The 12429-nt window shown below is 45.0% G+C and overlaps 1 protein-coding gene across 1 annotated transcript in view; it reads left to right on the top strand.

Annotated features, from left to right (window-relative positions):
• Positions 1–12429, top strand: part of TNN (tenascin N) — an 80206-nt gene that overhangs the window by 19642 nt on the left and 48135 nt on the right. The window contains exons 7-9 of the mRNA XM_016932986.4: positions 6693–6956; positions 10122–10388; positions 11037–11300. Coding sequence (XP_016788475.2) covers positions 6693–6956; positions 10122–10388; positions 11037–11300 — 795 coding nt within the window. The remainder of the gene's footprint in view (positions 1–6692; positions 6957–10121; positions 10389–11036; positions 11301–12429) is intronic.

Here is a 12429-nt window from a genome sequence, read left to right as displayed (position 1 = left end):
GAGGAAATAGGGAGGGTATAATTCCCATGTTGGAAGAGAAAGGAGCAGGTAGCGGGATAGTCAATTACGTGTTGAGTACATTTGCACTTTTCCCAGGATAAGGTGAACATGGAGTAGCTACCTGTGGAGATATTTAACCTTTTATCCGGCGTAGGAACAAAAGGAAAGGCAGCTTCTTGTATAACTCAGCTTTCAGCTTTATTTTTTCCTTTTGGCAGAGTGAATTGGGGTCCCGAGTTTTTTATTTTCCTTTCAAACTACAAAGCTAAAGTGCTTCCCACTTTCACCTTCCTGTAAGAGATAAACACTTTTTCTTCTCTTACACAGTCAACACAACACAGAACATTTCACCTCTGGAAGTGATTTTTCCCCATACACCAGGGAGTTTTCCATCGGACACAAACTGGGTGTTCTATAATTCAATTCATATCTGACATTGTCTCCCTGGAAATAGCCTCAGATCCCACAAGTTAAAGGCCCAGTCCCACAAGACTTTCCTCACTTCAGATGCCTGTCACAGTCCCCAGGTTAGGACCTGTACTTCTGACCAATCAGCTAGAAATTGGGGGTTCTTATGACTCCCCTCCTTGAGTTCCATTAATTTGCTAGAGCAGCTCACAGAACGCAGGGAAACACTTTACTTACGTTTACCTATTTAGTATAATAAAGAATATTACAAAGATCCAGGTGAAGAACCAGATGGAAGAGATGCATAGGTCAAGGTACGTGCTTCCATGGCCTCTGTGGGTGTGCCACCCTCCCCAAACCTCCACTTGTTCAGCAACCAGGAAGCACTCTGAACCCAGTCCTTTTGGGTTTTCATGGAGACCTCATTATATAGGAATGATTGATTACATCATTGGCCACTGGTGATTAACTCAACCTTTAGCAACTGTGAGCGCCTCTCTCCTTCCCCTTGTTAGGGGGGTGGGCAGGTGGGGCTGGTAGTTCCAATCATCTAATCACAAGGTTGGTTCCCTGGAAACCACCCCCTTTCTGAGGCTACCCAGGAGCACCCCTCAACCCCTTACAGCAGTCATCTCATTAACATACAGAAGACACCTCACTTTGGAGATTCCAAGGGTTTTAGGAGCTGTGTGCCAGGAATCAGGGACCCAAAACCAAACATGTGTTTCTTGTTATAAATCATAACATCACACCTCCCATCCTTCTTGCCCATTATTTCTGGTTAATTTTCATACTGTTTGCTTCCTAACTGAAAAATTTTCTATGATTCCTTACTGACTGAGGAGGAAGCATAATGCTTTTATCTTGGCCTCCGTGGCCCACCCAGCCTGGGCCATTGTTATTCTCATTACTTCCCCAGGGAAAGCCTTCCTGTAGCCAGACTGTTCGTGGGGTTTCCTAACAGAAGGCTTATCTCTGCAAGTGGGTTTCTGTGGTTACTTAGCCTAGAAAACCCTTGCCATTATTTCTAGCCGCAAATTAATTTAATTCAACAAACATTTGTTGCAGGATGTATCTGGGCCAAAGAGACCTGGTCCCTTTAGAAATTTCCAGAGCTGATAAGCCATGGTCCTTGTCCTTCAGGGGATCACAGCAATAACGTGACGTATCCTTCCAGGCTGTGCTCAGTTTCTCCACTGCAGCCTTCTATGACCGCATTAAATGTCAGCCAGATTTGTTTCTGAGGTCTGAGAGCATTTAATCACATATGGCCTTGAATTGCTAGTTAGCCTTCCACCTATACTGGAATGTTGCTACTTAAAAGTGTTTTTATTGTCAATTATATCCTAAAACCAGGATAGAATATTTTATTGGATTGCAAATAAATTTGTGTCATGTGTTTTACCAGCATCAAAAAGAAAAAGACACTGTAATTTATAGGGTCAGGAAACACTCTTAAACCTGGCTAGACTGTTAATTAATTTAAGGGAAAAGAAGAATCTCTGTTTTCTCCAAACGTTTTCATCCCACCAGGTGGAAAAGGATGCTGGAACTTAAGAACAGCCTAAGCATGTGCAGGAGGAAACGAGGAAATGACACCGTTCAGGGATTTTTCATGTAACGAGGCACCCAGTGTAACTAACACCATGACAGGGAAATGGTTGACTGAAATTCCTCACCCTGTTACCCAGCACGCTCAAAGTGCGCTGGAACACCTTCCAGAAAGGCCAGCCTCAGAAGCAGGTCAGCTTAAGGAGCAGCAAGCATACGCCAGGCCAGTGTCTCTGGGGGATTGGCGAGGAGAATGTCCCTGGACTTCTGCATCATACCCTGACAGCTGTGCTTCCCATTCAATGAAAAGAAAGGGAGGCTACTAACTGAGAGGTGATGTCATTCTTTTGTCCTCTATCTATAAAATGAAGAGTTGGACTAAATGAGTTTAAAGTCCTTTCTCTTTTCTTATGATGATGGTATTCTGTTAATAACTTCATGCTTTTCCCTGGTGTGTATAAAACAAAGCATGCTTGCTTTGTTATAATTTCACAAGCTCCCATGCACAGCAAAGGTTATAGCCTAGAATATTCACTTGTCATCAATTTTCTCAGAACTTTCCTCCTTAGACTATGCTGTGAAATAGCAGTTTTGCTTTTCTTAATATCTTTTTCACTTTTTACTGATTTCCAAACACAATGTTCCATTTGAAATGGCTTAGCCCCTAAAACTTTGGAAACTCCTTCATGTCCTAGGCTGAGCTCCTGTCACCATTCAGAACTCCTGTCTCATACACAGCCACCAACACACACATTTAGCATCTGGACAACAGCAACAATCTCTATCATTTGCGCGATCACTGTATTCTAGTGGGCTTCTGTATATTGTGAGACTTTGTAAATATTATCTCTGGTCCTTATAATATCGATAGGATTGTAAGCATTATTATTTCCATTTTACATATGAGAACATTGAGGCCTACAAAGTTTAGGAGACTCAGGGTGAGCTAGTGAACAGCTAGCTGGTACAACTTAGGTTCGCTTGAAATCAAAGTCAATAACCTTTTTAGAAGCAAAGCTGGAGGACAACAGGAAGAAGGGCTGACCTCTCTGAGTGCATTTTCTACAAACGGTGCCTTTTGGATAATTTTGTTGCCACAATGGAAAGACATTAGAGGAGGTCTGTGAAAACAAGAGTACAGAACGTGTAGGTATTGTGGTCTCAAGGCACCTCTTCCATGAACCCACCTTCAAATCAATGACACAGGTCCTGCCCCCGTGTCTTCCTCCCCCAAGATCATTTCTCATAGATTTTTCATCCCATCGGTGCCATCTTCTACTGCACCAACTGGGAGATTCACAGGTGGAAATTGTGAGTGGAGAAACCTGTTCCTAATGCCTGTGACTATGTGCTCAAGTGTGGACATGGGCTTTTGGATGTTACAGCCTAGTCTGAAGACAGATGTTCCCTACCCAACTCTGTGGCAAATCTTGTTATAAAGTGGAATAAGCTTTCCTGATGTGAACAGAGCTTCTAATTAACCTCCTCCATATACTGTGTTCAGGTTTTGCAAATTAGATCTCTTTGAAGTGAAGTGCACCTTTATTCTAACTAACGTATGTACTCACAGGCGAGTCCCACCTATCCAGTTTTACAAACCTTACCTTACATCTCATTGACCTTGAATGTCCCTAAGAAAGGTCCCACCAGGGCTGCTAGTGTCCAGCAGTTGGGAAGTTCCAGCCTGGGGAGGATGTTGGGGCCAGGGTGGGGAGAGCCTGTCTTGTAGTAGAGGCTACAGCTGTGGCTAATCTGTGATTTAGCCAGCTGCTGCAGCTGCCGAAAGGCTTCCTTGCATGGAAAAACTATTTCATAATCTCCAGATCCCTTTTTGGTAGAAAGAGGTTTCAGTCCTGCAAAGCTGGCCTCTTCCAGCAATGTGGCCTATCATGGAGGTCCCATCTCTGAGGCCTTCCTCCCATTCCTGTGTCTCAGCACCTGATCCCCATCGGGGGAATGGTCAAGGAGAGCAAGCTCTGTGAAGAGCCCCTTCTGAGTTGAGTTGCTGTGGTTAGAGAACTGAGAGAAAAGGGAAGGCAGGGGGCCAAGAGCTGTGACTGGCACTGTGAGCTTGGAGAAGTCACATCTCCTCTCTTAAACTTCTTTAAACCTCCAGTCTCCTATAACCCTGGGCATAATATGATTCAGTTTTACCTTCCTACTCTTCATACTCAAGATGCTGTTTCCTGGTTCTTCTCCATCCCTTGAGTGCTCTGGGACTGGTGGGAGAGAAAGGAGCTACAGAGCTGGCTGCTGCTTCCTCTTTCCACCCATGTGGACATGATGGATCTTTCCTTTATTTATTTACTTTTATTTATTTTATTTATTTATTTATTTATTTTGAGACTGAGTCTTGCTGTGTCACCTAGGCTGGAGTGTGGTGCATGATCTCGGCTTACTGCAACCTCTGCCTTCCAGGTTCAAGCCATTCTCGTGCCTCAGCCTCCCGAGTAGCTGGGATTACAGGCATGTACCACCCTGCCCGGCTAATTTTTGTGTTTTTAGTAGAGACAGGGTTTTGCCATGTTGGCCAGGCTAGTCTCGAACTCCTGGCCTCAAGTGATCCACCCAGCTTCACCTCCCAAAGTGCTGGAATTACAGGTATGAGCTGTTGTGCCTGGCTATGATATATTTTTCAATACACACAGGCAGCACCAACCCCACAAAGCCACAGGCCTCTGCTGTGGGTCCTGGAAGCAATGGTAGCAAGCACCAATCTGGGGCAGGGAGATGGGGTGGGAGGCACTGCTGGGACCTGGGGTTGTACAGATGTGGATGCTTTTGAGAAGGTGAGGGCCATGAACTTCACGAGCAGGACTGCTAGGGTGTTCTTGCTCGCTTCTTCCTGCCTCCTTAGTTTTCCATTTCCACTTTGTCACTAATTTCCCCAGATTGAGATATTGGTTTTGGATGGCTCTTGTCATCTCTTCCCTATGACATGCAGGATCATGTCTTGCACAGAAAGTTGTAACAGGATGGGGAGAGAGTTCTCTCTATCGTTGCACTCTTTTCCTTGACTGTCCTCTTAGAGCCTGCTGGAGCCTCCAGAGGCCCTGGCCATGGGGTCAGACGTGGGTGCCTGCATCCTAATTGTCCACTCTGTCATTCCTGGAGGCCCACAAGTGGCAGACTATTGTGAGACTATTGGCTCTGAGCTCACAGTGCCAGTCACAGTGAGACTATTGTCTCACAAGGCAATAGTTCAAGAACGAGTTTCTCTCTCTAGTTACTGTCTATTACTGCTGCTGGATTTCATGTCACAGTAACCTTTCAGTTCACACTTTACTTTATTTATAATTTATTATTATTATTAGTTTCAAAGGAAAATGCTATTGATAGTGCTGCTTAGGACATAGACATATAAAGTGGAAATGTATAGTCTTTGTTAGATAAGAATGAGTTCAAATCTTGGCTCTACCATTTAATGTATCCAAAAGCAAACGCTTGGTCCTCTTCCTCTCCCCACTCCCTACTGCAAATGCTTCCCTCCCTCAGATATCCCTGTCTCTATAAATGGCCACTCCATTTTGCAAATTACTTGGGCCCCAAGCCAACAAATCATTCATTGTATCCCATGTTGAATCCATCAGCAGATTGTGACAGCCTTACCTTTGAAAGCTCCAAAGCCAGCCTTCCCCATGACCCTCATTACTGCTGCAGTGGCCTGCACCCCCACCATCTTGCATATACACCACTGAAGCAGCCTCCTGGGTGACCTTCACTCTTGGTTCACTAGAGTGAGTATTCTCCTCAGAAGCCAGAGGGATCCTTTGATAGCCCAAGTCAGATCAGGTCATTCTTCTTTTCAAAGCCCCCAGAGACTTATCTTGTTACTTAGTGTAAAAGACAATGTCATTACAATGGCCTTCAAGGCCATCCATAGTCCACTGTCCCTCTCACTTCCCTGGCCTCCCCTCCAGCTGCTTGACTTAACTCTGTCTAGATGCACTGGCCTCCTTGCTGTTGCTTGAACACATGAAGCAGGACCTTGGGTTAGCAGAGACATATGTCAAAGAAAAAATGAGAGATTTTCTAAGGTCATGGGCTCAGGATACGTTCTTGGGAAGCACAGTCTCTAGGACACAGCTGGCATATTGTTCTGGGTTAGTTCTTTTTGAATATAAGCTCCACATTGGCGGGGATTTCTGACTGTTTTGCTCATTGATAACTCTTAAATGTCATTACATTCCCTGACACATAATGGATGTTCAGTGAAGTGCTGTTGAATGAATGAAGTGAGTTTTGGAGATTTGTATTTGAAAAGAGAGAGAGGAGCATGTGTAGATAAAAGTGCCAGGTCTGGAAACTGTAATTTGGAAGCAATGAACAGGGGAGGTGATGTTGTTTTGATTTGAGGAGAACTAGGGAGGGGAATGATGACTCTTCTTGAATACTTGCTGGTTGGTCTTCTGGAAGGGGAATTAGATGTATTCTCTCTGTCTACCTAGGGTAGACAATTAGAAGGAGTTACATTTGAAGGAGTTTTCTCTAATATGTTCAGTAGTCTGAAAATGGAAAATGGAATGGATTGTGTTGTCTATTGGAGAGTCCTTTCTTAGTTTAGGGTTCAAGCAGAAGCCAGTTGTCCACTTGTCACTGATGATGGAGAGACCCCCTTGTATTGCATAAACTATTGAACTAGGTCACCCAGGTGAACTAGATCTTTAACAATCTATGATCTTGACTAACCAACTGGTTTCTCTGATTTTTCTTTCTCATGTGTTTTTATGAAGAAATTGACAGTCCAACCAATGTTGTCACTGATCGAGTGACTGAAGACACAGCAACTGTCTCCTGGGACCCAGTGCAGGCTGTCATAGACAAGTATGTGGTGCGCTACACTTCTGCTGATGGGGACGCCAAGGAAATGGCAGTGCACAAGGATGAGAGCAGCACTGTCCTGATGGGCCTGAAGCCAGGAGAGGCATACAAGGTCTACGTGTGGGCTGAAAGGGGCAACCAGGGGAGCAAGAAAGCTGACACCAATGCCCTCACAGGTAACAGAAGGACGGGAGCATAAATAGGTTTCCTCATGGCAGGGAGAAGTTTGATTTTTGAATCAGGAAGTCATTGCTCACCTGGCATCAGCTCTTTTGTTTGCAGGAGTGGGGAGGAGGGTTGCAAAACCAATTTTGATTTTCATAATTATATATATTTTTCCTTTTTAACATCAAACAAAAGAGATTAGCTTTTTCACTTGATGCAGAAGGTCATACTTATTTGAGTTGGAATTCCGTATGCAACCCCCTCAGAATAGAGTAACACTTCCTAATTTTCATTTTTTAGATGTGAAAACTCAAAACATTGGGCTGACAGTGAATTTGAATGCTTATCTCAGTTTGCAGTGGCTGTGCAGGCACTTTGCATATAATCTGGAGCTCTCTTTTAGACCGTGGAAATAGTTTGCATCCTGAGTCAACATTTACTAAACGGACCAATTCTTCCTTTAAGCTTTCAGAAGCCATGAGGGTTCTCATACTTCACCCAGTCATTCTGCTCAGTTTGCGCCTGCAGGGGTCCTGGGACTATACTGGGACATAGCCCAGCCATTCTTTCTGCTTAAATCCTCTCCTGGTGCTTCTCTGAATTTAGAGCAGCCTGATCCTGGTGCCCGCATGAGGTTCCAAAACACCTGGCAGGAAATCAGAGGGAAAGGCTTCGCTTATTGTTTGCATTCTATTCTGGACAGTTATTGAGTATAGAGACTCTCAGAGAAGCAGAGAGATGGTTAGGAATATGGTTTCAGAAAATTGACCGTCCAGGTTTTAACCCCAGCTCTGCCATTGACTAGCTGAGTGGCTTTGAGCAAGTTACTTTACTTCCGTTCCTGTTTCTTATGGCACAAGTGAGAGCAATGATTTTTTAGAATGTTAATCAGTATTTGGCTCTTGAAAGATTTCGTGGTGCACAGCCTCCTAGATCCATGTGGGCCTCAATAGTTGACCTCTTCTTCAGGGGAGCAGAGAAGATATTGACAGTAAGGATGGTGATATCTAAATCTGTTTAAAGTCAAAGTCAGCAAATTTCTGTAAAGGACCAGATAGTAAATATTTTTGGCTTTGGGGGTCCAACAGTTTCTATTGCAATTACTTAACTCTGCCATTGCAGCATGAAAACAGCCACAGACAATGATGTGTAAATGGACTGGTGTGACTGTGTTCCGATAAGACTTTATTGATAAAGATTGACAGTGGATCAGATTTGGCCTGTGGGTTGTAGATTGCCCCTCCTGGTTTACATTACACGTGACTCTCTGTTTACTAGGATTTTGAGTGTCGTGAAAAGAAAGAGCATTTGGGTCAGCATTTTTGTTTGTTTGTTTGTTTTGTTTTGTTTGAGACAGAGTCTCGCTCTCTTGCCCAGGCTGGAGTGCAATGGCGCAATCTGGGCTCACTGCAACCTCCATCTCCCGGGTTCAAGCGATTCTCCTGCCTCAGCCTCCCAAGTAGCTGGGATTTCGGGCACCCGCCACCACGCCCAGCTAATTTTTGTATTTTTAATAGAGACGGGTTTTCACTGTGTTCCCCAGGCTGGTCTCGAACTCCTGAGCTCAAGCAATCCACCCGCCTCGGCCACCCAAAGTGCTGGGAAATACAGGCGTGAGCCACCACGCCCGGCCCATTTTTAAAACAAAGGAAGTTGGAATAGAGAAGAACCTTCCCTTTTCTTAGGCGGTGGTGGTGTGAGCAGCAGGGAGCCTCTGGAGGGTGGCATTGCCACTGGGAAGGGGTCAGACCAGAGCTGAGCTCTGGGGGCACAAACATGAAGGACGTGGTTCACGCCTGTATGGCATTCACAATCCTCTGGGTAGAGAAGACAAGTTAAAAAGATAAAGGACAGTGAGTTATGTTCTAGAGCAAACAAATGTCCCTGGAGCTATGGGAAACTGAAGAAAGGGGACCTACCACAGACTAGGACAGGATAGGGGTCATGCAGGCTGTGGGAGGAGGTGACACCTGAACAAAGCCTGGAAGGACGGGTGGGAGTTAGCAGTGGAGGCAGCATATGCAGAGGCTAAGTTGTGAGAATATGACAGGTTAGGTCATCTCAAGGGGTTTTAATGGAGGGCCGGTCTGTGTGTTTGGTGCACTAGTGAAGGATGAAGCCAGCTCAGAATCCTGGGTGCTAAATCATTTGTCTTCATGTCAGATGTCTGTGGTGCATGCTGAACTTTGCTTCCTAGGGTGAGTCACTGCATGTGGCTGTGCATTCCACCATGCTGGCCTGTCCCCCTTGGCAAGTGGTCCTGTGCAGATATGAAATGCAGGTGCTGTCACAAAAAGTACAGCCTTTTTTGAGGAGGTAGTTTCTAAAAGAGGATAATAAAGTCATGCTAACCATACACACAATTGCTTGGATTTTTGACTCCCTAAGGATGTACATTTTGAGGAGAAAGTGGTATTTCATGCCTCAAATGCCATTAATAATAACAACTTATATTTAAGCATTTGCTATGCAATATCTCATTTACTATCACCATAACCTATGAGGTAGGTAGTGGTATTTCTTTCTTCATAGAGTTGAGGAGACAGACACTTAAATTACACGGCTTGTCCAAAGTTAGCCACCAGGAAGAGATGGAGCCCAGGTTCTAACCCACTTTAATCACAGAGAAACCCAGACAGATTCTACAAGTTTGATTCTTTTTATTAGATCAGACCTCAGATACTATCAATTAAAAAGTCTCCTGGTTCCCTGGCCACAGATGTAATGTTTTATATGGAAAGAACTGATGGCTACTACTTCTAGGATATTTTTCTTCTCAAAGAACATATTAGAGCAGATGCAGAGGTTTATTCAGTATAATTGCTTTCTAGTACAAGGAGTCAGGAACTAGAAGAATATGTTATATAAATCCAGGGTAAAGGAGAAATTTGAATGTGAAGACCAATTATTTTTATCCCAAAGCGACTTCCGGGAAAAGTTTATAGAGTTGATAAAGATGCTGGCTTTGTCTGAAAACTCCACTTCTTATTAAATGTTATTAGCTTATTACTGGAATTTCAGACCATTTGCTTAATTAGACCTTTACATTAACTCAATCATTGACATATTAGAGACTCTGACATTTGTTGAGGTTATCACTTTGACTGTGTTCGTGCTGTCTTTATGGAATCAGAGGGTGGTAAAGGCTACATTCTTCTTTCATCTCTCTCTTAAAGAAATTGACAGCCCAGCAAACCTGGTGACTGACCGGGTGACTGAGAATACCGCCACCATCTCCTGGGACCCGGTACAGGCCACCATTGACAAGTACGTGGTGCGCTACACCTCTGCTGACGACCAAGAGACCAGAGAGGTTCTGGTGGGGAAGGAGCAGAGCAGCACTGTCCTGACAGGCCTGAGGCCAGGTGTGGAGTACACAGTGCATGTCTGGGCCCAGAAGGGGGACCGAGAGAGCAAGAAGGCTGACACCAATGCCCTGACAGGTAACAAAAGAGAGATGGTCAACTGGAATTGAGTTTTAGCTTGTGGATTTGAATAGGTATGGTATCAAAGGATGTGGCCTGAGCAGAAAGACTTTGCAATTAGAAGTCTTAAAGATGAAAGAAAGACTGAGCTCTCGTGGTGATGGCGGTGGGCTGCTCTTTCCTGACAGTGATGAGCTGTTCATGAGACCACTTGGCCCACTGAAAGAGAGAAGTAAAATCTTATAGTAACAATGCTTTTAGCAGAAGATGGGTACAGGATCTGGTCATTGCAGTGCTTGTGATAATATTTTTAGAGTGCTCATCAGTGAAGTAGCCCTTGATAAAATGTTATGTTAGGAACCCTAAATGTCATGGCAGCTGTTTAATTGGAGGTTGTGATGTGCCATATGCTGCTGAGAAGACATCGTTCCTCCAACATTTTAGGGAACTGAAAGCCAAGAAAGAATGCCTCATTTATAATGATTCCTTCTTTGACGTTCAGAACCAAGGGCTACTTTCTCCTTAGACTCCCAGCGGAGACTCAGGATGAGAATGCCATTGCCTTGTTCTAAAAGAGCTCCGGAAGATGAAAATGATGAAGATGGGGGTAAGGATATGTTTTCCATGGCTTCAGAGCTTAAACCTTTCCAAACATTTTCCTTCCAGATATTGACAGCCCCAAAAACCTGGTGACTGACCGGGTGACAGAGAATATGGCCACTGTCTCCTGGGACCCGGTGCAGGCCGCCATTGACAAGTACATGGTGCGCTACACCTCTGCTGATGGAGAGACCAGGGAGGTTCCAGTGGGGAAGGAGCAGAGCAGCACTGTCCTGACAGGCCTGAGACCGGGCATGGAGTACATGGTGCACGTGTGGGCCCAGAAGGGGGACCAGGAGAGCAAGAAGGCCGACACCAAGGCCCAGACAGGTAAGGAGTGTGCATTATTGCTGTGCCAATGCCATGCTCAGGGTCTGTCTACATGGGGTTTTCTTCTCTGACCTTGGCATAAAGGGGGACTTTATGGAAGAGCAGGTTGGTATCCTCCCATAATACATTGTGTCCCCCTCACTTCCTTTTACTGGCCTCTCTTAGAATGCCTAAGTGGTGGTCTCCAAACTCTGGTCCTTAAAGATGGCTGGTCACTGCACATAGTTCTTTGTTCTTTCTTTGCCTGAGTACCTTTGTCATTAACACACTAACTGCTTCACCTTGACAAGGAGTAAATATTAAGAAGTAACTATCATGCTGAGGGAGCCAGACTTAGGGATTGTGATCAATCCCTTAAAAAAATTCCTCACCTGTTTAAACCCTTTGCAAGCTTGTTTGTTTTTGTTCCTGCCATCTGAATGAATGTTTTAGGCAGAAATAATAACAGTGTTTCATTAGCTAAAAATAAGCAAATATCTAGTCATTTTTAGTCCCCCAGATGTAATTATGTCTATTTTCATGTAATAGTCCCTACTTCCCTACATGAAATCTTCTCCTCTCTCTCGGCTTGGGCCACCTGTGGGCCAGCTGCCTGCTCCAGGCAGGGGACACGCACAATTTCTCTTGTATTTTCTGCTGTGTACCTCAAGCACTGCTCTTCTAGCTTGCTGTATGCAGTTTCTCACCCATTTATCTTTGGCGTTGCTGGGAGAGGTAAACTGATGAGAGGTGAGGGGTGAGGATGGGCAGAAGTGAAGGGTCAGGAAGGAGGAGAGGTGAAGGGTCAAGGGGAAGGAGAGGTGAGGGGTCAGGAGGAGAAGAGGTAAGGGGTCAGGAGGAGGAGAAGTGAGGGGTCAGTAAGGAGGAAAGGTGAGGGGTCAGGAAGAGGAGAGATGAGGCATCAGGAGGAGGACAAGTGAGGGGTTGGGAAAAGGAGAGGTGAGGCGTCAGTAAGAGGAGAGGTAAGGGTCCTGGAAGAGGAGAGATGAGGGCTCAGGAGGAGGAGAGGTGAGGGGTCAGGAGGAGGAGAGGTAAGGATCCCAGAAGAAGAGAAATGAGCGTTCAGGATGGGGAGAGGTGAGGGTTCAGTAAGAGGAGAGGTGAGGGTTCAGGAGGGGAAGAGGTGAGG

Source organism: Pan troglodytes, chromosome 1 (genome assembly GCF_028858775.2).
Source record: "Pan troglodytes isolate AG18354 chromosome 1, NHGRI_mPanTro3-v2.0_pri, whole genome shotgun sequence".
In the NCBI taxonomy this organism is placed as follows: domain Eukaryota; kingdom Metazoa; phylum Chordata; class Mammalia; order Primates; family Hominidae; genus Pan; species Pan troglodytes.
The sequence above is the reverse complement of the archived record's forward strand: the minus strand, read 5'-3'. Positions and strand labels throughout refer to the sequence as shown.